Source organism: Corvus cornix, chromosome 9 (assembly GCF_000738735.6).
Source record: "Corvus cornix cornix isolate S_Up_H32 chromosome 9, ASM73873v5, whole genome shotgun sequence".
In the NCBI taxonomy this organism is placed as follows: domain Eukaryota; kingdom Metazoa; phylum Chordata; class Aves; order Passeriformes; family Corvidae; genus Corvus; species Corvus cornix.
The window spans coordinates 5,771,886-5,798,959 of NC_046339.1; the positions used below are offsets into that span (position 1 = coordinate 5,771,886).

At 38.7% G+C, this 27,074-nt stretch overlaps 1 protein-coding gene across 8 annotated transcripts in view; it reads left to right on the plus strand.

Annotated features, from left to right (window-relative positions):
• The window catches only part of NAALADL2 (N-acetylated alpha-linked acidic dipeptidase like 2), a 421,429-nt gene that overhangs the window by 224,766 nt on the left and 169,589 nt on the right, over positions 1-27,074 (plus strand). For all 8 annotated transcript variants that reach the window (XM_039556880.1, XM_039556879.1, XM_039556882.1 and 5 more), the window contains 2 exons: positions 6,645-6,915; positions 25,664-25,783. In XM_039556880.1, the coding sequence (XP_039412814.1) occupies positions 6,645-6,915; positions 25,664-25,783 (391 nt within the window). The remainder of the gene's footprint in view (positions 1-6,644; positions 6,916-25,663; positions 25,784-27,074) is intronic.

The following is a 27,074-nucleotide window of genomic DNA, read 5'->3' on the forward strand; positions in this document are numbered from 1 at the left end:
AAATGCTTTAGATGGGATTGTGCAAAGATACAGTTAGGGATGTTATGCATGCACACAACCTATGTTTAGGAACATTGAAAGTTTAGGAACTATGAAAGTTAATAAGAAAACTGTACTTGCGGGCATATTATGTGAGAGAAAACAGCATCATTTTGGGAGATTGTCTTTCAAACAAGAGCTCCTTTAATTATAATAACAAAAGAGGTTTTCTGTGTATATATCTTCATTGTATATATATTTTGAGAGAACTTTTTTTACCAGCAGTTCATCTGTTGAAGCAATTTATTGTGATAAATATAATAAATTTATGAGGAGTAGATCAGTCCAGATTGTGGTAAGTATTAGAAGTTTTGTGTTAAGGAGAAGCAAGGTTTCCTCACTTTGCTAAAAGGAAAGTGTGTAGTTCTTGTAACCAAAGGGAACAGTGGAACATGGCAGTGACTTTTTTAGAGCTGAAGTAGACAATGTAAACATTATTTTCTCTCTCTTTCTGTGGAATTAAGTCTTAGGATCTTAGAAATAGTCCATTTGAGGGACTGGAGCTGTCGTTCTCAATATTAAGGGTTTTGTGGTTCATTGACTGTTCTTAAAATAGATGGTGATAACCATCTGGTTTTGGGGTGTTGGGGTTTTTTTTCTGTTGTTGTTGTTTTTTGTTTGTTTTCTTTAATGTGCTTCCAGAATGAGTGAAGAGAAATGCTAAATGGCGTACTCATCCATCTCTGCACTGGCTCTGTCACTGCCTACCTGTCCCCCCTTGAGTGATTTGCTTATCTCGTATTGGCTCTCTGATGTTCTGAAGTATTTGGAAGATTTGGGTGCTGGCTAGATGTCACATAACTGACATCCAGATCTCTTAGAATGCTTTGGAAAGCTCGCCTATGGCCAATTCATGACTTTGCAATGTTTAGTGTAGAGGAACAACGAATTGCTTGTTTTCCAATAAACTGTGGAATCAGGGAGTGAGAGAATCGGTTGTTTTTCAATGCCTTCCACCATCTGCCTTGAGTGCAAGTTTGGCTTGCATCATGGTGTTGGAAAGTGAGATTTGAACTCTCCCTATGAGTTTTATTTAAAAAATATAAAAGGCATTTGACTGATGTGATGGGTAGGAGCAATAAGCTTGGCAGTCCTGTAGTGAAAAAACATAAATGTACAACATAGCTGAGCTTGGGAGCCAGCGGGGGCTGAGACCTGAGAGTGTTCTTCAATCCCATGGCAAAGAATTTCTCAGGAAAATGAGAGGTTTGCCCTGGAGCAGTTCTGCATGAATTTATACTACAATAGGAGAAGATACATATGGTCAGGTACCCCTGTGAAAGTCTAATACCCAGGTGGACTTAAACACAGTGCAAAAATGCTATAAAGTTTTGTTTAAAAGTATTTCTCTGTTTTCTCACAGTGTGACTTTCTAAAGAGAGAGCTTAAGTCAGTTTTTATTGGAAATACCCGAAAGCCACAGTACACATAATGTTTAAAAAAGAAACAAAATTCCAAAATGTTTTTTTCCTAGAGACCTGCACAACCAAATCTAGAGCCAGTGTTCTGTTTTCTGATGTTCCGTATTTTTTATGGTTTCATGAATTGAGTTAATTCTGTGGGAAGTAAAAACTGCCATAAATCATACTCCTTTTTGTTAAAAGCATGAATCGTACTTCTTTTTGTTAAAGCATGTTAAAACACATACTGTAGGCACTATGTAAAATTTGTGGTGCTCTGTATCTATGCATATATATGTGTATATATATATATATGCTGCTCTGGAAATATTCCCTTTGATAGCAAAAGCAGTAAGTTGTTACCCAAGAATGAGCAGGGTATTATTATTATTATTATTATTACTGTTACTATTATTATTGCTAGAAATATACCCAGAGTGTCCAGAATGTATGAAGACTGATGGTAGGTGTGACAGAGAACATCTGATGGATCAGCTTTCTGCAGCAGATGCTGGTGACCTTGCAATGTAACCTGAAGAGCCTGAGGTGCTTCAGGATCCTGCAGGCAACTGTTTGCATCACGAGCGTGTTTCTCTCACCTCCTGATAAATATTTATCCTCTCTGGGGCCTGAATTAATTTATTTATATATTTTGGGAGCAGCAAATTTGTGGCCATCAGTTCAGACCGTGGGAAATCCAACCGGGCAGGTTGGAGACCAGCCCAGTGGAGTGCCCTAATTAACAGGAACATGTAATGAAGATTTAAGCAGATGTGGCTTGGGCAGGTGGTATTTCCTGACTGTTTCCTGTGTGTGCACACTGTGTGTGATGGACACAAATAACTCCTCTTTCTGCAAAGGTGGGAAGCGCTGGTGCATCTGCTGAGCAGTTGGTGTGTGCGGGTGCCACAGCTCGGCTCTTAATGGACTGAAGCAAGCTCTGAGATCCTCAACATATGAAAACATCTTTAAAACTCAGCCTGAAAACATCTTTAAAACTCAGCCTGGACAAAGTTTGAGGGTAAAAAAAAAAGACATTTGCATGGGAGGTTATAAGTGTAATAACCCCACACGATGCATTTCTTGCATTCTTTTATGATTATCTGCTACCAGCTACTGTTGGGAACATCGTGTTAGACAAGAGAACACTTTGATCTGAAGTAGCTTTACAAAATATGAGCAGTCATTGCAACTCACAGGATTTGAGAGCAGCTACTCAGCTGAAAAATCAACCCCTAAAAATTCCACAATCACATTTGTTGTTAGTTCTTACCGAAAATTATGGTATTTGCTTTATGAACAATTTCAGTGAACTGGAAAAAAATAGTGGAAATTTGCAGTCAAAATATGGGAATAAGGCGCTTAGACATCTAACTCTGCAAAACTGAAATTCAGATTATTTTTTTTTTTTAGTAGGCCAGGAAGTGTAGGCCATTTCCCCATGCTCATGGCAGTACAGATGGTAAATCCAAAAAGGAAAAAACCCACCAAACAAACCAAACTTGAAGTTTTACATATTTGAAGAGAATTTTTGTCCCGGTAGATTGTTCAGATTGAATCTGTAGAATCCTTCTGCAATTCTAGATTTTTTTCATGAGGTTTTATAGCAATTTCATAGGATTATCTGAGTAGTAATCATGCCATACTGTTAAATTATTCCATCTCTTGGTTGTTAGAGTGACCAATTGTAATTTTTCAGTATCTGTTGAGTGGTGTTTCAGTGTCCCAGCTGGCTTGTTTGCAATACCTTGTTCTCTCCTTCGGCAAGCTGTGTCAGAAAGTGCTGTTGTAGCAAATGACTTTCCATTAAGGCATGGCAGGTCTGTGTTCCCCATGGCTACCAAATTGAAAATGAAATTTGTATATTTTGTGTGTGTGTTCATTTGTCTTTTGTAATCATGGCCTTTTGAAGCTGCAGAGGCTGCAGAACCCCTGGCTTTATTACAGGTATATCTTCAACATATTTAAAATTACTTTTCTAGGTTTAAGACTTTAAATCTTCAACAGTGGTGGTCTTTTCATCATAACAAACTGGGAAATGTTTACCTTATTCAAGGTTGTACTTTCTGGGTTTTAAGTGCAATTTTATCTGGTTTTTTGAGTTCAGGAACTGAGCATTTTGAGATGGAGGAGAATGCTCAAGAAACAGGTTTATCTTCTAATGTACATTAGTTCAATACTGATCTGTATTAGCAAGTAAAGGTTAGGAATTTGTGGGAATCTCTGAGAGCATGCTATAAAGGCACATGAGTGTTCGGACTGTCATTGTTATATTTATTAGTGTTGATTACCAAATCTTCAGTCTGTGGTGGCTCTACTTCAGTGGATTTTGTAGATTTACAGGCACTGAGATGTCCCCCTTAACTCTGTGGTTATTCCCATTGGATGAACCTGAAGAAGTACCTGAATAAAGTATCTTTTTAATGTGAACAAGGGAGTAAAAAATTTGACTGAAGTTATCAGAGGCAGTGCTGTAAATGGAAGTTGGCAATTGCACTGGTATTGATTCCTTCTGAGCATGCAGCTGCTTGGGGAACTGAGAAACATCCTCATCCTAAGGGGATGCTCCTCTCCACTGCTGAAATCCTACTGCTGTGGGTCTCTGAGCCCTGCAAGTTTTAGGAAGTAAATAATTTGAGTATTTGTAACAAAGGACTATGAAGTGCATGTGAAGTGTTGTGATTCTTCCAGGCTGAACTGCCAAGCTTTCCACTTTTCTGGATTTGGCTGGGTTTAGGAAATACTGGTTTTGCATGTTGTACTTGTTACACAGTTAGTGTGTGAAAAAATAATGAGTTAAATTACCTCTGACTTTTAAGTTCATGCAGTCAGCATAGAAGGCAAATGCAAGTCAGCGATGGTAATAAGTCTGGAAAAAAGTCTTTCTCGTGGTGTTCATAAGATTTATCGAAGCAGTCTAATATGTGCTGATTTATTGTAAAATAATGCGTGCTCAGAATTTGCAATTTGATTTTAACATGCTATAAAGACATTATGGAGTAAATAGTGAGTATGATCATTTCTGTAACTTAATCGGATATGTTGTCACAAAAGTTTCAAAGACGTTGATTTAATTACGAAGTGGAAAGTAACTTCTATTAGTAAGGGAGCAATTTGCTTATTGTATCTTACTCTTTTAATGCTTAATTCCTTTTATTGTGACTGAATACTTCTGGTTGAAATGTGCAATAACCCGGTTGGCCTGGGATAAGTTTCTTTAATTATTCATTGTATTAATGTTTCTATCACCTGAGGGAAATGCAGATATTCTGTTAATGATTGTGTTAATCAAACAACTTTTTGTATTTCTGCACTGCCCAAGTTTATGTCATTACATTAGCAGGCACAGGAGATGAAATTGGAAACTTGTAATATACTGCAGATTGGATTAAGTCATCTGTGTGGCGTAGACTGCTTGAAGACTTATTTTAGATAATTTAAAAACATTAAATGTGCAAGACAGTTATTGCTCCTGACAGGTTCCCTGAAGTCCCAACGTAAGGCCAGTGTTGTTGTGAAGATCTCAAGCTTTGTGTGTGAACAGTCTCTCTGGGGCAATGGAGCCTGGGATACAACATACTGCTTTGAACAAATACATTTTTTTAAAAAATACATGTTTCTTTATACAAGATATTTTAAAATCCTTTGCATGTTGAAATAATCATTCTGCCCATGTAATGTGATGATGAGCATTAGACATTCAAATATGGTATCTAATTTTTGAGCCATTTCTAGGTGTAATGGGTGTTATAACTTCACTTTCTGCCCTTTTAAGGCCTTGATGTTATCTAGGCAGTAAATGTTCATTTTCCAAATGTCCAACCACAAGATGGGTGGAGAAGGGAGTCCTTGTCCTTGTGCTTGACTTCCATCATGAGCTTGCTGGGTCTCTCCCTGAGGTCAGTGCAGACCCTTCTGGAAGTAGTGCCAGTCCCTTTAGCCAGGAGCTTCCCACCTGCAACACTGCAGCTGGGCTAGGATATTGCAGGGGTACCTGGAAAGCAGCTGGTGGGATTCTCAAATACCTATTGCTCACTTAAAAAAACTATACATTATTCAACCATTTATTTTTGATGTGTGCAAGACAGCCAGGGTATTCTTTGAAGTTCTGTTGAGGACCTTAAAGCAGTTAAGTTTAATGGCCTTTTTGTGAAGAGAATGTTGTGGACAAGAGTTTCAGGCAGTGTCAGTATCTCTGTGCTTGGAATCAATACTTCTGTGATACTTAATCTTCTTTCTCAGTCCTGAGAGCTTCGTAGACACAAAAACCCCAAACCACCAACTTCATAGAACTCTGAAAATATTCCATAAGCTTTTGTGCTACAATGTGCTTTTTATTTGAATAATAATTCATTTTATTTCTGTCCTGCTTTGCTTATGTGACTGCTTACCTGCATAAGTAGGGAAAGCCTTCAGTTGTTCCTTCAGCAAGCCCATCCTCTAAAGTTATCATGAAAATAGTTTCAGCATCTCAAATCCTTTGGCATGTACTGGGGAGGAGGGTGGTCCTTCAGTGCCTTCATCCTGTGGCCCCTCTGGCAGCCAGTGTTGGACAGTGATGCAAACCCAGTGATACAAGCCCAGACCAACCTGTCTGAGTTCTCACTGACCCATCAGTGGATACTGCCAAAGTAATTCCTGTGTTTGCCTGGTATGCTGGCCAAGCTGGTGGCTCAGGTAATCCTTCAGTGCAGGTAGGAAATGTGAGGAAGACATCCTGAAAGCAAGCACATCATCTGGGGGAACAGTTCCATTCTGCTTAGTAAATTTGCTTTACTTGATGAATTTAAGCCAAACATGTAATTATAACTAGTTTTCAGCATCATGCCCTCCCTGAAGTCCTTGAGATGTTACTTTACATTAGGTTCTTCATATTTAAAGATGGGTTAAACTTACACTCTTTTAGAAGAAACTCGATGAATGACAGATGTATGAATTTTGAAACAGTTACTATGATAATTTCTGTAGGATTCTTTATTTCATTTCCTCTACATATTTTTTTTCCTTATTTTTATTTCCCAAAAAGCAGTTGCCTTTGTCTTGTACTTGGTAGGAAAATATTTGCAAAAAAATGCAAGTTGGATTTTTTTTTGCGTGTTTGATGACAGATTTTTAATAAAGTCATGCACTGATGCACACTAAGGTACAAGAGTCCTGGTGAGAAATAAACTAATCCCGTGTTTACTTGTGTGGTTTTTTTTCCAGAGATTTGTTACAGTTCCCCAGAGAAGATGATGCAGACATTGCAATGAAAATCCTGGGTCAGTGGCGTTCCCAAGGCCTGGAAGATGTCGGGCTGGTAAATTACTCTGTTCTGCTTGACCTGCCCGGCCCTTCTTCAAACACAGTAACTCTGCAAAACAGCGGGGAATGCTTTTATCCAAGTGGACAACAGTGCAGCAGAGACCCCAAAACACTTGACAGCCAAGACCTCCTGTACTCATACGCAGCTTATTCTGCCAAAGGAACTCTTGAGGTAACGTGACCATTTGTCTCTGTCACTTGTGGTGAAATAGAGTTAGGAAACATCAGCTTTTGTTGAACCTGACTGGAAAATTGCACATAGAATCACAGAATTATTTAGGTAGGAAAAGACCTCTAAGATCATCAAATCCAGTTGATAATATGGTGAAACGCCCAGCCTTAAAATAAGCATATTTATGTGACTTATGATGTGGCCAGTCTTACTTACCTTACTTAACCTTATAATCTTATGTATATGAATAGTTTGTGGGAGAAATACATAGATAGACACTCACATATATATATGTGTGTGTGTGAATAATTTTTTTTAAGTATCTGTGTTTATGAATTGGCACATTTTGCTTGAGTGTAAAAATCTGGAAGCTGTGTCTAAAGTTAGACTTTATCCTTGCTGATGTATGAGTGCTACTGATTTGAGGGATGCTTGTAGGAAGGATAAGATGAGGCTGGTGAGAGTGCTGGGCTAATACCTGGAGGTTCTGAATTATGGTCGTGGATCTCACATAGTTGCTTTTGTGACAACTCAGTTGACACATCTACTCTGTTTCCTTTTGAAAACACCGATTTGTAGTTTTATCTTACTGTAGTTACTCTAGGAAGTTTTGTCAGCAAAAAGATTCTGTGTGTTTGGATTTGTTACTTGCCAAGTGAAATAACATCTTGGATTATCTTGTTTTATCCTGTTTACTGTCTTCACTGTCTGCTTTCCTTTAGCTGCTTTCTAAATATTTTGAGAGTGCACAAAAGGGCCATAATTTCTGTTTATTTTCCTAGTTGAGATAGTATAAATCTTAATAAATATTTCTGAAGTACAAAAATTGCAGTTTCACTGCTAATTGCATTATTGTCTTCCTCCTGAAAATATTGTGTATTATTCCACTGATGCAGGGGGGTTTCCATCTTGGTTTGTTTCTTATTTAAAAGACATGTTTGTTCATGGCTTAGAACACTTACAGACTATAAAGGAACAGATTGTGAACATCTTAATATTTAAATATGCCTCCTCTCCACGCTGAGTCCTGTGAGCCTCCATTCTGGGGCTCTGTCCACTTCAAATTTGTTGCCGAGAAGCAAAATGAAGTAGGCAAGAGGAGGTCCTAACTTGCATGATAAATGCTTTAACTTTTCCATGGGTGAATGAAAAGTACTAATGATTGGGGTTGCCTTCTCAAATAGCTTAAAACCTCCGTATTTAATATTATTTTCTCATTGTAACTTAGTAAGAGTAACTGTAATCAGAGAGAAGAATGGTTGTGACCTTTGAGGTTTTATTTCATGGATGTCAATGTGTTGCTAACAAATTCATCAGATTGAAGGAAATCCAATGTTCCGGGAAAAACCACTGCTGTTATTCCCAGCAGCACGTGTTCCACTTTCCATTATGTTTCAGGGCAGTTTTCTCTTAAGAGTTCAGCAGAAATGAGGCCCACACACACTGTCCTCATCACAAGGGCTGGACCTTGGCTTTGGCAAAACTCCAAACTTGTACTGGAGCCAAAGAATTACTCTTTGCATAGTTTTACAGTCAGTTCTTTGAGATATCTCAGCACTGTTACGAAACTTGAGATCTGTTCTTCAGAAAGTCTTCCTGAAATGTCCTTAGATCTAGAGTTTTTGCCTAAAAGGAAAATTTTCTTATTTGTTTAGGCTACAGGTAAGTTGGTAGTGATCTAACCTTCCTGACTTTCAATCCTACACACTAATCGCTACTGTTTAAACTAATGGAAGTAGAAAAAACTTTAAATGAGAAGTCTCAAGTGGTGGCTGTTGCTGGCTTCAGCCATCAGAAAGTGACTTGATTGCATGCCATGGAACTACAAGTCGTGTATTTTGAATATCCTGCAGTGGTTTGTGATTGCAAAATCATGAGAGTTTTCCTGTGAACAGGTATTTTTATAACCAGCTACTCATAACCTGAATAATTTTCTTTCAAATGTGGCACATCCTTAGCAGAATATTCCTATTATGTGTCACTTAATCAGGCTGAATTGCTAATACTGCCTCAATGCTGCTGCTTCATTGTATCTCATTTGTCTGTTTGGTTTGCTAGAAGTTGAAGCAAATAAAACCATTAAGCTATTGCAGTCTGGCTACCAGCAGAGCTACAGCTCCACTTTGATGTTGACAAGGTTATTTGTAGAACAGCAAGACTCATTTTCTTTGGCCACCTGTCATGTCCATTCATCATACGGCCATTGTATATGAGCCATCCAATTTGTGCTTTCTGGTAACAGTCTAAACAGCATTTGTGAGTAAAAATGTGAGCATTTGTGATCTGAAATCTACTTCAAAAACCTACTTAGTGCCATTGTGATGGATGGTGCACTTTACTACTTCTCTATATTTCATCGGGCTGTGAAAAGGTGACAGTGTTTACCCATCATGGTGACAGGCAGGGCAGCTTACAGTTCTGGAGAGGGCTGTCGAGTCAGTTTTGAAATAGATATTGCAGCAGTTATGTAAATAATATATTGTAAGCTTGGTCAGCCTAAGGAAAGAATGACATACCTGAAATATATTTTTATTAAAACTTAAATATCAGCCACCTTTTATAGAGCTTAAACCTTTTGTCTGCTTGATAAAAACAGGGAAGCTGCTCCGGCCAACAGAGTGCACATATAAATGGAAATTACATTGCTTCAAATTTATGCATTAAAGCAAAATGCATTGTCAGGTGGTATCCAGCCAGTCTCCCAGTGAGGGTGGTGTGGTGAATCCGAATGTGCTGCTCCTGCCTCCTGGAGTGTGGGGATCCAGGAGCTGTGGGTGTGTGGCAGTCACTGGGGAGTGGAGTGGGCTGATGGGGAACCATCGGCAGGAGCTGATGAGAGGGGGCTGTGAACCCCCCGAAATCTGGTGTCTCCCTTCAGTTCCAAATGGTGTCAGCATGGGCACACGTGGTACCCCATGTGTGACACGTGGTGTGATCCCTGAGTGCAGTAAAAGACAGGCAAGGGTGTGTTGGGGCTTGCAGGAGGCTGGGTGGCACTCGGGCACTGGGCAGTTGGTTTCTATCAGTTCTGCCAAGTGCATCAGCTTCAGGAAAAAACACATCCACAGTGTTTGTCTGCTCCCTCCACTGTTTCTTTAGCAACTGGAAATAGTCAGTCCTAGCAGATGTAATCATTGGTGTGTTGGAATAACATTCAAGGACAGACTAATTAAAGCAAAATGTAAATGGTATTTGCTTTGTATTCACACATTTTCTGAAATTATGTTTGTGTGACCTGAAGTTTTCCTCACTTTCCTTTCACCTCCAATTTATTCACTCTTTGTTTTATGGAAGTGTTAAGGAACTTCTGGCAATCCTAAATCTGCTTTCATGCTTTAAACTGAGGTACTTGGTGTCCCCTGTTAAGTGGCGTCATCTCATGATGCGCTACTCTGCCTCTTCTTGAATATTGCACCAAATCCCTGTTGGTTCCTGTGCTAGTCCTCTCTTCTAGTTTGGGGTTTGTTTCTACCCTCATGGATGCTCTCAGCAAGCCCAGCAGAACATCATGTTTCTTTCCTGGACCTCATGCACTGGGTTGGTTCAGGAACCAGGAGAGGATGCAAGAGTAGAAGTACTGGCATGTTCTTGAAATGGGGATGCACATGCAGGCAGGGATTTGGGGGTTTATGGACAGAAATTAATCATGCCCATCTCTGAGACAGTGCTCCCAACACCCAACTGTGTCTGTTTTGTATTTTGGCCACTGCTCTGTCCCTGCTCCTTGACTGCCTGGACTCCTCTGCCGTGTCACCTCACTTCCCTGCCATCATCCACGTTCCGTGTTTCTACTGATTCCTCTGTTGCAGTGTCTGCTGATCTGAGGCATTTATACTCCCAGTCAGCCAGGGGTATCTTTGATTAGTTTTGGAGGGGCTGCAGGGAGCAGACAAGTGGGAGTGCTGCCTGCCTGCCTCTCCCCACACCATGCAGAAGAGATTCTCTGCGTTTGCTGGTCACGTCCCCGCCTGCTCCGGTTCGTTTGTTTTGGTGACATCTTCTCAGCTAAATGAGAACCCACCACAGAGATTAATGCAACCTGAAGCAATCTGGGAAGTACAAGCCCATCTGTTAAACTCAGTCATCTTCCCACCATTCTTCAATCTTGGCAAGATGGGAAATAAGGGAACCAGTGCTCGGACTGCTGTCAGATCCTCTTTCAGAAGGAGGGGACTTTGCTCACTTACCCGATACCCCATTTTCTTATGGCTGCATTGAGATGTCTCCTCTGTCCCTCCATCCCCATCTTTCCCAGGTGCTTTGCTCTGCAGGAAGATGGGAGTCTTCCCTCCTATGCCTGTTCCTCTAACCTTTCCTGCTCCTGCCAGGAGTGTGTCCTACTTGTGTGACCCACAGTCCCCTCCCCTCTCAGGTTTACAGCCTTGTTTGCTGCCAGTACTGGCAGCTCTCTGTATTTCCAGCTCTGCATGAAAAGGTCTGGAGTTCCTCTGGAGGGGACAGTGCATCAGGAAGTCCTTGACCCCAAAGCTTGCTTTCATTTGATTCGGTTTCATTGTGCTGGAAATGTGATTAGTGCACCCTTACTATCTTTTCTCTTCCCTCCAGCTAATCAGTGGTAATTTCCTTAACAATATTTCAGAATTAAGATTGGTGTCAGCGGGTTGGTTTTAGAAAATTTTTAAATCTTCCCAGGTTATTTTTATCCCCAGGCAAAATTTCTAAATGAGCCTTCTGCAGCGTGCTCGCTCGCACATCTTGAATTCCAAAGGCAGAGAGTGCGTTTAATTTAGATTAAATAATCACAGCATCTCTTCCTAAGTCTTTCAGTCATTTTTGATGGCACATTGGTGCAAAATACCAAGCTAGAGGGAATCTGGATACATGTGTGCATTTAATTCTTTTAGGCATGCCAAATTTAGTTCATTATTATCTTTATTAACATTTTCAAAGATTTCTTCTCTGAAGAGACATGCACTAGCTAAAATGAATCCCTAGCAACTGAAATCAGTTTTGCAGATGGTTAGGGCTATAGGTTGAATAACACATACACACAAATGAGAAGAATCATGTGATTTTTTGGTAACATTTAGAAGTTTTAGAGCAGCTTTATTTATCTTTTATTTATAGAAGAGTTTCTCAGAAACCTCTTCCACAAATAATCATAATTTAGACCACCGCTCTGCATACCAAGTAGGCACAGCAAATTTTCAAGGCAATCTCACTAAGAATATGGATTTTAGAATAGACTTGACCTTTAAGCAGAAAACAGCATTGAACATTAACTACAGCATAGCTGCCACTCCATTATAATTACGTATAGAAAGCTGTGAAATGCAATGTGAAGGTTATATAATTTAAAATTGCAGGCGAGGGCTCCAAAAGCGATCATTGAAGAGATGTCCTGCAGAACATCCTGTCAGTTTTCTGGCATATATCACATAACCATTAATAAATAAAGTTGTACAGTTCCCTAAAAATAATAGTAGTTCATCATGCACAAAGCCCCGATTAATATTGCTGGAAGATTTTTGAGTCACTGAAGGCAGGGTTTTAATGATGTAAATGCTGCTGCTGCAGAGCCTTTTGCTGTTTTATAATTGTGAGTCAATGCTGTCCTGATGTTTTACTAATAAAACGTTAGTAATGGCATTTTAGTAATAACACCATTAATAATAAATGAGAGGTTTTAAATGATAACAAAGCAAAAGGTGAGGCATCTTGGTATCCAGATACATAACAGATCACTGAGCACTTCCATGCCATTGCACAGAATCAGCTGAAGGCATTTCTTAGTAAAGCCTCTGTACAATATTAGAGAGGGAGCAATGTTGAAACATAACAATTATTTATATTCCAATTGCATGGTGGAAACTAAAGGGTGCAAACCCTGAGGGCTTGGGAAGAGTATCTGGTGCTTTTTTTAGGTTTTAGTGCAAGTGAAATTCCTATTGAAATAAATGGGAATTACATCTTTTCTAAGCAGAGTTAAATTTTGTCTGTTAGTAGTCACTGTGAGAGAGTAGCAGTGAAATTTGTGCAATTGCATGGATCTCCAGGGAATATTTTTTCTCTTTAATTGTTACTGTACAGTCAGACCTACTGAGTTGCCATCACCTCTGCAGTTCAGTGGATTCCTGGGATGGTGCCCACCCAGTCAGGCTTTTTTTTCACCCCCATTCCTTGTTAATGGTGTTTGGTTCAAACCTCAATACAAATGTACTCAGGTCAAGTGGAAACCTTTCTGCCAAATCACAAGTCATGTTTTCCTTAGGTGGTGCCATCTTCTCTCTCTCTGTAATTTCTTCTTCATCTTCTTAGTAAATATGAACCTACCAATAACATACCTGTGCTTTTTTTCTGCTTAATTTTGTAAAAGCAATATTCTACTCAGAGGAGGAATTTTCAAGTAAAAAGCTTCTTTGTACTGTGAGCTCTTGGGATTGGGTTTTAGGGATCTTTCTCTTTTAAATTTCTCCAGTGTTCTAGAGGTTTAAAACTGCCTCGAAGGAATCCTGCTTAGACTGAAAAAAATGCAAAAATTTCGTTTAACAGAGGGACTATTAAGTAAATATCAACTTTTAAAAAATTGCTAGTATGAGAAAAAAATCGTAAGAAACAACTACAACTGATACGAGAACAATAACAAAATATTTTTGTATTTATATAATACTCAATCCTTGTCCCTAAAACTACTTACATAACTTCATTGTTTTAAAAAAGTAGTTTCATGCATGAACAATAAAGAACTGCTTAAAATGCTGCTCAGTTCTCTGGTAGTTACGAGCGACTGTAAAATACAATATTGATTAAACTATTGTTGCTTCTCTTTTTTTTAAGTTTGATTTTGAGGAAGAGAAGCAAGTCCTAAAATCTCTTCAGGAACATTAGCAGTACAAAAGCATCTGTAGTTGAAGGCAGATTACATTTTACTGAGCATAAACATCGTGTGTGTGGGAGCATGGGCACAGGGCTCTGACCCTGGCAGTCTCTGGCATTAGGCATCCATGACGATATGGGTTACAATTGCTGTAATAAAATATATTTTTAAAGGGCAAAAAATCACTCTTCTGCCATGCCGCACTTGCTGATTTTTGAAAATGGAGAAAAAAATCTAAATAATGGTGGTGTCTTGTGAACTAGAGCTGGCAGCTGAAAAGAATCAGCAGCAACTATTTTAATCTTCAATGCAGTGTGATAAATCTTACCAGTTAAAGCCTCAGCAGTGTGTTTTATCTTAGGAGTTATCTCTACCTACCAGTACAACTTCTGCAGTCACTACTGGACAACATTTTGTCAAAATCTTAGAACTTTCTTTCTTCTAATGTAAGTTTATTGGATGTTTTTCTCCCAGAGATGGGAGTCTCTGTCGTATTTTTAAAATATCTTTTAATAATTTGAAATTAAAGTAGCACTGAAAATCCAAAGCAAGTCTGAAGATTTCCGATCTGTGTTAGGACGTGGTGATATGAAGTCCAAATATAATCTTCTAAGATGAGCGCATGAAAGAGTGGAAATAAGTTCTTACTTAAAAAAAAAAATGTATAAGCATGCTTGGGAGGTTTTAAATGTAACCTAAACTAAGGATAAAGCTGTCATTATAAGAATAATTTGGTGAGAACTGCAGTGTATCTAACTTCTTTGTTAAAGAACTTTGGTGTTAAAGAGCAAAGGATATACCTCTCTAGAGAGTGCTTTGAGGAATGCTCTAAACCTGGACACAGCCTTGGTAGTAGGAAAGACCAGAAAAAGAAGACCACTCTCAGAGGAAACCCTTTGAAGCAAATAACTTTTGAAACCTTTCAGAGCAGGATGAAAAAAAAAAAAAAAAAAAGTGCTGCTGTGATACAGCTGGTTGAAAAATATATATAAGAACTGCATTCTTAAAAATGTAAAAAAGAATGAAAAGCTAAAAAAAAAAGACCCAGGCAAGTAACCATTGGCAAGTGTAAGTTTGGTGTCCAGGTGCTGTTGGCAGAAGTGCATTGGCTGTGTATGTGAACTGTCAAAATGCCAGAGCCTCTTCACTGGCTGGACTAAAATGTCCTGAGAAAAAAGCTTTTGTTCAGAAATTCCCTTTTAAATCTGTTTGGAAATACAGCACTTATGCTTCCACCTACCAATTGCAATCCCTTAAAAATAAATAAATAAAATATAGTGGAAAGTAAATAAAGCTGAAAATACATTGGTCTTCTCTCTCAGACATTCTTAGGTTTTTATTCTGTCGGATGTGCTGTCTCTCCCACTAAATATAAATAAATCTCATGTCTAACCTCATGTAATGAATATTAGTTACAGTGTTTATCTCATTCATTAAGAGGGCCTTAATGTGAATGAATTGTGAGCTGTATCAGTTTTATTCTCACAATTATTTCTGGTGTTCCTGGGCTCTGCAGTTCAAAGGGAAGGTGCCTCATCAGTCACCAGGGTGTGACTGGCCCAAGAGTCGGTGTGCGTGAGAAAGAAGATACTTCAAGGAATTTATCTTCCTTCCACTGAATTATGTTGCCATATAGAGTTAGTCCTGTCTGCTGCAAGATTCACTGCCTTGCTCTGGTGCCTTGAAGGGGCAGACAGAGGTGAATAAGGATGGAAGAGGTCTGGCAATGGCTACAACTACGGGAGAGCAAAGCTGCTTAAATATGCAAGAAAGCTCCTGCTGCATTCTCATCCAAGAGGGATGTGTCTCCTGCTGCAGGTCAATGCTTGCCAGGCATGATCTTCACCTGGGGAATATTTTAGAGGATGAATTAGTATGAAAAACCTAGAAATTTCACATTGCCGGAAAAAGAATTACTGCATCAGTTTTCTAACAAAAATTTTATTCAAGAAAATTTTCTCATGTTTTTGTCCATGTTGCCATTTTACTGCTAAACCCCTTTCATCTTAAGGCTAAAGGAGAACATTATAATCATATAAAGTCACAAACTAAAATCTAGAATGAGAAATTGTATCAGTATGGACAGTGTCAGACTCAGGATTTGGAGGATAATACTGACTTTTTGAATAGAGATCTTTCCCTGATGATCTTACTGCTGGTGTAGGGTTGTTCTGCCCAAAGTAAACGCTCACAATTGTTCCATTTTCTCTGCAGACCATGTAGATAATTTGTTCACAATGCTTGTGAAGTAGGTACCAAAAATGTAAAGGCAACTGAAGAAATACGGAGGGAAACCCTTCTGCAGAAGTTACAGGTAGTGGATATTGCTGATGGCGACTGTTGTGTGTTCTTTGTTTCGTGTTTTGAATTTAGTCTCTCATTTATTAAATTATTTTATTAAAATCAAGGAAAGGCACCAGCAGATGCTGGAAGATGGATCATTAGGGAAATCTGTGGTTGAATCAAAATTTAGGAGAGCACACACTGAGCTCCCTAGTTTCTAGTTTCCTTTGTTGATTGTTCAGGATTCGGGGCAGGAGGGATCCGAACAGGTTAAGAGAGGGAACTGAGCACAGATTTCTGTGGTAACTGATAGTTCTCTAACAATGTCCCTTACGGCTTTTATTGGGAATTGTACCATCAAGTGGTATTACTACAATAGTACTGAGTGCCTCTGTACTGCTGTGAAAGAGGCTGACCTGAATTCCAGGCTGTGTGGAAGATGAGGGGAGCTCTGTCCAGATGCAGCTCCAGAGCTCTGGATGGGCTGAAATGATGGCAAAGCTCTTGCTTTAAGCAATAAAATCGATTATATGATGTCAGGGCAGCTTGCTCTTTCCTCCCATCAAGCTGTCCAGATGCCAGAGTCTCTTCAGACTTTCCTGTATGTTTTAGATGATGTAAACATTTTCCCAGCTTTTCTTTTGAGGTGCAACTGTACAAGATGAGTGGTTTACTGCGATGCCCTCTAAAAAGAATCAGGTTCTGTCCTTTGCATGGGATTTCCTCTTTTTCTCCAGGTGTTTCCACCCCTGCTGAGAGCACATGAACCAAGTTCACAAATCTCTATGGGATTTCTGCCCACACTTAAGAGAGGAATGTTCAAAATATCTGTGTGAAATTTGGCACAATTCAGGAGAACCATCACCCTCATTTTTGGAAACACATGGGATAAAGGTGAACTACCAGTTTTTCTATAGGCAAAATTTTCAAAATGAAGGTTAGCTGTTTCTGAAAGAAAAGCCAAATGGTGCTGCCATGTAAAGCCTTTAGATGACTGAGCAATGTAGAATGCACATCAACTCCAAAATCTTGAGTGCACTTTAAAAAGCAAAATTTGAAAGCCTTTTTCTTCCCTGTACAGTTTTATTATCTGTGAGACATGACTGACACACTACATGTTTCTTGTAAAATAAGTCTGCTTCCAAGATGTTAGGTGGTTGAAAATCAGAAAAATATTCTTGTTTAATCACAGAGATGAGCTGTTCTCAGGTACAGCTATATTTCTATATCTATATACTTGTCCTGGTCAATCATTTGGGCCACTTGAATTTGATATTACTCAGGCACATTCCCTGTTTTGGAGTCCTTTTCTTCTTATCTGAACATATTTTTAGAATGTTTTTTTCCCCAGTCCTTTTTCGACAGATGTAATTTAGAGACCTATAAATCTGTGCAATGACTCAAAACAACAGAATTCACAGGAGATGGGAAAGATGTCATTTTCCTTTTCACAACTGCATATTTGCCTCTGCAAATTGTTTGCTCAAATGCTGCTTTAACACTCAGATTTGTGTTTGCATCATTACATCGTTGGGCATCTCCCTGATTATGTTCAAGTGGATGATGTTTGGCCAAGCAAGGGCTATAAGTACTTTGTGAAAGAGCATTTATTATAATCTAGAAAATAGAGTTCTGCCCGACATTTTTGAAAGTTCAAGTGTTTTCTTGATGCAGTGGATGACCTCCTCTTGTACATATGAATGATTGTTTTGCTCGTTGAGGTAGATATCTTTTTTATTGTTATACATGTCTGGAATGTCCCTGTGGTCAGTTTGGGTCCCCTCTCCTGGCTGTGTCTCCTTCCACCCTCCCAGGCACTCCCAGCTTACTTGGAGTAGGAAAAGCAGAAAAGGCCTTGGCTCTGTGCAAGCCCTGCTCAGCAATAAGAAAAACATCTCTATTATCACCTCTGTGTTCAGCACAAATCCAAAACACAGCCCCATAACAGCCGCCCCAGCCAAAACCAGCACAGTTCTGAATCATGAATTCCGACTTGGAAGACTGAAAATGGTAGGCTGTTTTCTGGATATTTTGTTTTGATGCAGCCAAGCTAAATCTAAAATTGAAACAATTGGACCAATGTGAAACACCTATCTCTAGGGAATTAAAATATCAAATGTATTATGTTATAAAATGAAATACTTTGATTTTACTTAAATTCTAAAGCATTTACATGTAGTGTTTCAGTCCAGTTGACCCACATTCTGTCTTTGGTGGTGTTTGCATTCACAAGACATTGTTCTTAGGAGATACTTCAGACAGGAAATGCCTTTACTTCTCTGGGTGTGTGGTATAACTCCTGTTTTGCTGTTGTTCACACTGAGCCTCTGAGCTCCCCCAGCTGTCTGGTCCCTCTCCTGCCCAGCTGAGGTGGATCCATCCCTGCCCCAGCTGTCCTGCAGAGCCTGGTTTTGTACAAAGTGCTTTTAGACACCTTCTGTGAGCTCCAGGTTTCTCTAAAGGCTTAATGCTTGTAGCTACTCTAGGAGGGAATGCCTGGATTTAATTCAGTGTGATATAAATGATATAAAGGCCACTGAAGGAGGACACTCTGCAGCCTCTGGATGTCTTGTGTTCATTCTCTGTGTTTCAGAGAAGCCAAGGAAACTTCGACTCAGCCTTGAGAATTCGTTGAGTTCAGACACAATGGGACTGGATTCTGACATAAACCCCTTTCACTGAAAATTTTAAGGCCGAGTTTAAATCTCACTATTATAATTTTCTGTGTACATATGTAGCTTATGATTTATTTTTTTAAGATACCACATCACAGCTGAGTAATTCTGTTTTGTTTAGTTTATCCTCAGTCTATGTAATTTGTAAATGTATATTTGCATGAATAATTACCTCTGAATAAGCTAAACCAAGCAGGCTGGCAAATACAGATTGCTGTTTTTTCTTAGGAAAGCATGAGCAATGTGACTTTATGCTTTAGGGACTAATGCTACTAAACAGCATTGCAGTTAACTCTTAAAAGGGGAGGGTTATAAATAATACTAAACACATACAAGAAAGAATAATTAGGATTTAAAATTTTGTCACTAGTGAAGTGGCAAGCAATCAGCACTACTTAATGGAAGTTCGAAATAATATTTCTGTTAGTATTTTAGGCATCTAATGATCTCATGTCCTTCAGTTTTTTGTAACAAAAGGTGCTGTTCGTAGAGATTCTAAAATAAAAAAATACCAGTTTTATGCATATGAAAATAATGATGTTTTATGTCAGAAACTTAGGAAGCTAAATTTGTGTTTCTTATATAAAATATAGTAAAAAAGTTAGAAGGAAAATATAGTGAGAAAAGATGAAAAAAACCTACCCTAATATGTTGTTTGGATATCTTGCTGGACATCCTAAGAAGTAATATTTAAATACTAGTTTTGCCTTTTGGGAAACAGAGGATGTGATTGGGAACAGAGGTGAGGAGTATGAAAATTAAAATAAGGAAAAATAAAGTAGGAAAAAAAAAGGAAACTGGGCTGTGTCAGCTCAGATTTATTTGGGGCTCTGTAAGCATAAAACACAGAAGAGCTTCTCTTCTGTAGGGTGTAAAAAGGCTTCAATCTTGGTTCAGTCTCCCTCAGAGTTGGTTGGAAAAAAACTGCTGCAATAAACTGTAAGAAGCAGGGAAGCAAACAAGTTTAACCTCAGTGTCTTTCCAAAAATGGTCCTGGAACAGCAAAATCAACCTGTGAGAGCAGCTTCAGGGGAACCCTGTCTGGATGGGGCTGTGTGAGCTGGACAGGTGGGACGAGGAGGAAGAGTGGACATAGAATGTGTCTGTGGCTGAACTTGGTCTGCAAGGCCATCAAACTGAGGTTAGGGGACATCTTTTGTCTCCTGTTTTAGTATAAATTACAGTTTTAGCTGCCACTGTAATGCAGTGTGCCATTTTATGGAATAAAATGTAGACACAAAGAACCCTTTCTGACTGTAAGCTGACACTGTGAGTCATACTGTATTAAAATACTCCAGAATTCTATTGTAGGAGCAGGAATATTGAAGCAAAGAAATGAAAGCCTCCATAGGTTTATGCTAGCAACCATGAAGAAAAGATGTCACAAATCTGTTTGAGGACCAGGGCTTGTAGGTAAAACACATAGCAATATTGAAGTTCTCTGATTTAAATCATCCCAGACATCGTTGGTCAGAAGCATCTCTTAGTCTTGTAACAGAGAAAAATCAGCTTCAGTTAATCCAGATATGTGATTATTTACTTTTTTTGGGCTCAGACAGGGTCTCTGTTACTCTTTTGCCTGGAACCAAGTGAAGGACAAAAGTTGAAAGACAGCTTTGGTTATTAACATTTCTGTAGAAATACAGTGAGTATGTAAAAGATAGCTTTGGCTGGGTATTTTGTCTCTGGTGTGCTCAGCAGTACCCTGGGGGAGGCTTGGTGGTGGCAATCACAGGGAGACAGCTGTGGCTCCCTGATTATCGAAGGATGCTTTTGGCTGGAGTGGGAACAGCTCTGGTCAGACAGCGTAACAGAGTTTACACCAACAAAAGATTTGGCACAACTCCCTTATCTCCCCTATTCTTCCTTCCTTATCTCTAATTTTAAAGATCGGCTAATTTTGTATTTGCAGCTTTCTTCACGTTTGTTGATGTCCAGCTTTGATCTACACCAGCTTGAGTTTACTTTTATGCTCTGCTGAATGCTGCCTTCAGCCTCAATTTCAGAGCTGTGCAAATAAATTATAGCGATGTGTTTAATTAAAGTTTGCCTCATGTCCTGATTGCAGACTGTTGCCTTCTCAGATACAATTTGCAAATATATTTTGGAGTTTTATTTTAGGCAGGATGACTAGTTGAAGGTTATTTAATTGTGATTGATTGTGCATTGGATGTTTCTGCTGCCTTTATTTTGTGAACAACCTGAAAATAGTAGCTGAACGTTGAAGGACAAATGAAGGGCATTGGCCTGGATGAAAAGAGGGGATGTAGTAAGTCTAAACAGTGACAGAACTGAGGGTTGATGCTTCTAGAATTGCATGTGGGCTTTTTGGAGAAATTGTCTTAAATCTCATGAATAAACAATATTAATTAATATTAAATATTTATTTTTCTTCACTACTTAAGAGTTTCTTTAGGGAATCTATTTGTGAAACCTTTTGGTGGGTAGGCAGGAACTGTGAATATGAGAATATGAGGAATATGAGCTTGACCGTGTTATTTTCATACCTGCAGCTTCCACAGTCCTGACCTCCCCTACAGTTTGTACAGAATCCATTCATTAATATGGGTCAGCAGCTTGGCATTTGATAAAATATATCCATTGTTTGAGGTTACTGAGCTGTGGCACTAACAGCAGGTAGCATGAAGAGGAGAAGGCTTTTCACCACAGCCATTCTGTGCGCTGCTTTGGGTTTGTTTTCTGCCAAGCTTTTAAGAGCTCAGTTTAAGAGCTGCTTTCTTACCTGCACTGACTCCATCCTCGTTTTGGTGGTTGTGAGAAACATCCCTTCCTGGGTGTGTACCACCTTTGAGTTTTGTGTTGGGTTTTGGTTTTGTTTTTTTCTGTGGTTTCTTCCCTCAGTCTTTTTGCTTCCTTGTGTGCCCCTGGCAAATCGGCCACAATCTGCCTGCCAGCCAGTGTGTTGGGTACACATGTATAATGCTGTTATTAAATCCTTCTCCTCAGTCAAGTGAACTGATGAGAATGTGATAAGACAAACATATTTCTATTATTATTTTCAAACTATTTATCTTACTTCTTTTTAATTGCCTCAGAATTTGCAAGAAAGCAAGGTTTAAAAATAGTATCCAGCATCTTCAAGGCCCCAGCTGTCACCTGCTTCATATAGTTATTCATATTTTTCCTTTGCAAGACCTATTTTCCTCTCTGTCATCCATGACTGGATGAAGTATGCTCTTTTATTCTGTTTCCTTTTGGAGATAAGTAGAAGAAATTAGGATAAAAATCCATGACTGTGTTGATTGTGGCATTTTTAGTGTTTGTCTTTTCTGCTTTGGGGTGATTCTATTAGAACTTTTAAGATAGAATGTTTACAACTCAGTGAGCATCATCTCGAGACTTAGAAACTAATAAGTTGTCTAACATAAAATAATTACTTTTCCTAAAAATGTTTGTTTTATCACCTACCCCTACTTCATTTCATGCATGGGGGAATACTACTGAACTCCACAATGCACATCACAATTTGTTCCTAAATAGTCATATCTTTCAAACAGCATAGCTTGAAACGATTCGAGGAGTAAGTACCTAATTCAGATGGATAAAACAACTCATTCTTTAGCAGTTTCCCAGTTTTAGGGTAAGAGGATTTACTGTGGCATAGCTAAACCAGGAAGACAAGTGCTCTTTTTCAGCACCTGATAAAAGGATGAGTTCTCTTTTGTTTTTGAACAGAATTATCGTGGCCACAGGAAAGCAGTTTATCAAATATGGGTAGTTGGGGGTGGGGTATTTAGCTTTTCCAAAAGCTGGTATGTGTAAAATGAGGATTATGTCATGTTGTAAGCATTTCTAAAAAAAGAAAAAAGAAATAATAGGAAATTTAATCTTTATTCATTTCTGGAGGTATTAGGAATGTTGTGACTAAAACAGGCCTTCATGCATCATAAATGGTCTGTCAGCTTCTGAGTGGATTATTAAGAAGGTAGAAATCTGGATTCAATAGAATTCCATTATTTTGAAGTTGTATTTTTTCAATATTTTATTTTATATTAGAAGTAAGAGTCCCAATTAGTTGAGCCCCAGTCCATTAAATAAAACAGAAACTCACTACTCTGAGCTAGTATTGCTGTACCATATTTCATGAGATTTCATTAATACTGCAAACTATTTTGCTTTTTATTACAAATTTTACTCAAGTGTTCAGGTGCAGAATAAAGGAAGGGGTAAGAATAATTTTTATTACTGTTTTCATAATTGAACGTGTACCTGTTACTTTCTGGATTGTATTGCCAAAATGTTATGACTTTGTTCTAATCTCTTGCAGTGAGGTATTGACTTCATTTGGCCAGAAATGAGCCATGTGTAGTTTTACTCAAGAGAAGATTTGATTCAATTTTTTTTGTCATTTTAGCTGAAGTTAGAGCGGAGATAAGCTGTGCAGGTCTCTGGGTGCTAGGCTAAATGTTTCCAGAATGTGATAACCTTTGAGCTTTGACACATCCACATTCCATGTGGAAGTTGTGTGATGAGAGCACGTGAAACTCTATATACTATACCCAGCTGCTTCAGTATGCAATGAGTTCTTACATGAACTCTCAATATATGAATGTATTTAACAGCTTTGGCATTGGGGCTTGTTTTTAAAATTTGAAGCAAAGCACATGGTTTGCAGAGTGTTTGGCGCAGCAGGGAGTCAACTTCTGGTTTCCACATAATTAAAAAATGAGCTGTGCTTTTTTGCAGGGCCTCCTATTCTGCCTCTCTCTTGTTGAGCACATGTTGCCTGGGAAAGACCAGTGGGCCGCTCTTGAAGATGCAGTTTGCATCCATAAATTAACTAAGAACATCCAAGGGCAGTTCCTAAACACATTCATAATTGTGCAAACATGTAGTTTTGTTGTTTACAGAGCAGTGGATAGCACCCTGGAGAAGCAGTGAGCAAAAGGGATGTGCAGAGAAGCAGCACATGAATGTAGATGGGCAGGGAGCTCGTTTCCACCCAGGCATCCTGGAGAAGCAAATGGTCTGATACTTTGTTATCTTACATATTTGGGTATTGATTTTGCCTCAGGAAAAGTCAGTGTGCTTTCTCTCATACAAATGATGAAAGCTCTGTTTTTTGCTTTTGGAGGATAGGTAGGGAAGGCATTGGGTCCAAAGGAATTAGATGTATCCCTAGAAATGAACCTAGATATAACCTCCCATAACCTCTCAAGCCATGAGACTTCTGAGACACTAATAATTATTGTATCTAATGGCATAGGTGTAGGTAAAAATTAAAATAAAGATGAGACCTACAGAAGGAGGTAAGAATTTTATGAACTTAAGGAAGTACCCTGGTTAAAACCCTTTCCTTATCTGAGATTAATTCTTTAAAACTGGAGGCATGAGATTAGGTAAAACATAAAATACCTTTGCCTAGTATGAAATCTTCACTTGATTTTATCCTATTTTTCAAATACTGTGGTCAGACAGGAAAAAAAATTACATTGACTGAATAGTTTTCTAGTTCTTTAGATATCAAAACCCCCATATATTTCAGAAGAAACAGTATGAAGTGAGAGCTTTCCTGTTCTACATTTCATTATTTGGTGTTAAATCTGATGTTTGCCTGTTCAAAAGTATCTTATAACTTTGGCTGGCCTTTCCAAATACTTGGTTTGTACAGCACTGATGACATGTTACAGACTTGGAAACTCATCTGAAGAATTTAGAAGAATTTAATAAGACAGGAATCCTGGCAAAGTTTTTGTATGGTTTCAACTTGAATGTTGAGACGCAAACTCACTCAGATACAGTTTTTTTAAGGGTAAATACTTTCCTAAAATACCCATGTTCAGGAATCTACTAAAATTTCACACATCCTACACATCCAGAACAACTGTTGCTAGAATTTAAATAGTTTGTGTAGGGATACTCAAAATCAGAGCTGTTGCCTTTGGCAATGAATCCATACTTCAATTACAAAACTGTACTGGAAGAGAAAACTTTTCCGTGTTGTACTGCTGCTCTTATTTTAATTTTTAAACCCTGATGTAATATTCTTGTGTCTTCTTGTACTTGTCTTTTTATGTGAGCACTTTTATGTGGGATTTAGAGGTTCCAGAATGTCCTCAATGATGTCCTGAGAGCAAACATTCTAAAATAGTAATGTACAAGACTGATTATCCTCTTGCCTTGTTTTCACCAGAATTTGTTGTTATGAATGTGTGAGAAAAATACCCTTGGTCATTCTTAAATTATATATTTTAAAAAAATCCTTGAAAACCCATCTTGAAAAATTTTTCCATCACTGCCAGTGTTTGACATTTAATAATAACTTAGAAATTGTACTATATTTTCTCAGAGTCCTAACTGAAGAGCTGAAGATCTTTCTGCTCCAAACACTTTTAGTTTGAAGTAACTCCAAATAATTTGAAAATTTGCACTAATAGAAAAGTGTACACATCAGAGCATAGTGTGTTACCACTCTAGTTATCTGTGTATAATGCTTGGATAACTGATGGGTTAAAAACAAATACTTCAATAGTTAGGTAAGCTTGCTCAAGAGTCACGTGAGACCACAAAATAAAACTGTATTTTCAGAAGTGACCAGTATAATCACTCATTTCCTAAAATACTTTACAAGACTCTGATTCCTTTCAAGAAAATAAACAGAAGTGAATTAGTATCCGTTAAGTTTTAAATAAATTCTTGTAGCTAATGAGGGGAAGTTCTCATCAGAATCAGCATCACTTATAACCACTGGGGGGAAAAAAAAAAGAGTTTATCACAGCTGTTGAATTGTGAATTAAAACTGCAAAAAGTTATCTGTCAGATTGAACTTTCAAGGTCTTTGCTATTGCAGATATTGATGATTAGAAGTTGGGGTAAGGCAATTGCAGGACTCTGCTCTTGTGCTTATGCAAACAACTTTGTTTCCATGCAAGGAGCACCCTCAGTGATGTGTGTTTGTATGTGTAGCCTGAACTTTGTCTCCTCTTTGCAGGCAGAGCTTGTTGATGTCCAGTATGGGACCATGCAAGACCTGATCCAGATTCAAGCCATCACAAATGTGACCAAAAAAATTGCACTTTTGAAGCTCGGACAATCACCTTTGCTTTACAAGGTTGGTTACACATCAGCTGAATTATTCATTTGTTGGGGGTTTTTTTTGTTTTTGTTTCACTTTCAAAATACCAAAACGAAGAATTTCCCATTTCCCCCCCCCCAATAAGTCAGGACTTACTGGCATTCATATTCTTCCTCAAGGCTTCCCACTTCACTCTGCAGTGCCTTTTATGTGCTGTTCATTTTGCTGCATATCTCGCAGTGCCCCAGTACTCTGCGGTATTTTCTCTGGGTGTACTAGAAGCCTTTTGACAAAAAAAGAAGTGAGTGAAAGAAATAATAAAGCAGAAGGGATTGTGTCTGGGGAGGGTGTACATGGGTGCATGTGTATCCATCTTCTCCAACTCCAACCCTGGCAGAGAGCACAGAGCAGGAGCTCATTAATCCCCTTTTGCATTAAACATAATAGACTCAACAGATAAACCACATTTAAACTCTAAACGTGCAGTAACTGCCTTCAGTTGGAAATATCTTATAAACAAAAATGCTGGTTTGACTTTCAGAAAATACAGAAAGTATAGTAGCTCAGTAAATGCTTAAACAATTCATTCCCAATTCACAAAAGCAATTATAAAAGAGCAGTGACTCCAGATCTTGCAATTAAGTGAATCGGGACCTGCTCTGTTGGCCACAGAAAGCCCAGCTGGGACTTCAACACAGATTCAGAAAACAACCACTTAACGTTTTTTCTATAGGAATAAGATTTGTCTCAATAAAAATGCCATTTTCAGCTGAGTAGCTTTAGCTGTTTATTTAAATTATTTAGATGCAATTTAATTATGCCTGTGAAAGGTCAGTTGTCATTGCTGGGTCTCGGTTGTTGCCCATCATTTCCAGCAATAGATCTGATCATGCATTTCACTGCTGACAAAGCCAATGAAACAGCAATCAGGGCTCATAAAGTAGGGATTTGATAAAGATGTAAAGTTTGCTGTAACAGCACTGTCTGTGAGATGGACTTTTTACCAATTTATGTTCCTGTGAACACTCACTGTGTCTGAATTACCGAGCCGAGCAGCCTGGAGTAGGGAAAAGCAGGAGGTGCTGAGGATGAGGAGCATCTCAGGAGCTTTTTGTGTGGGTTGGCTGTAGCCTGGTCCCAAAGATGTGCTATTTAATGGCTGAGGTGCATTAGCTACATTTCTGGTGCTCCAAAAGAATCAAGTTTGCATGTTCAGAGTCTGTTATACAGCACAAACCAAAGTGTGTAGCATGATCAGGAGATTGACTCCAATGTGTGCTCAGGGTCTGAGCTAAAATTACAACCACCCAAACCTACTTTCTGTGCT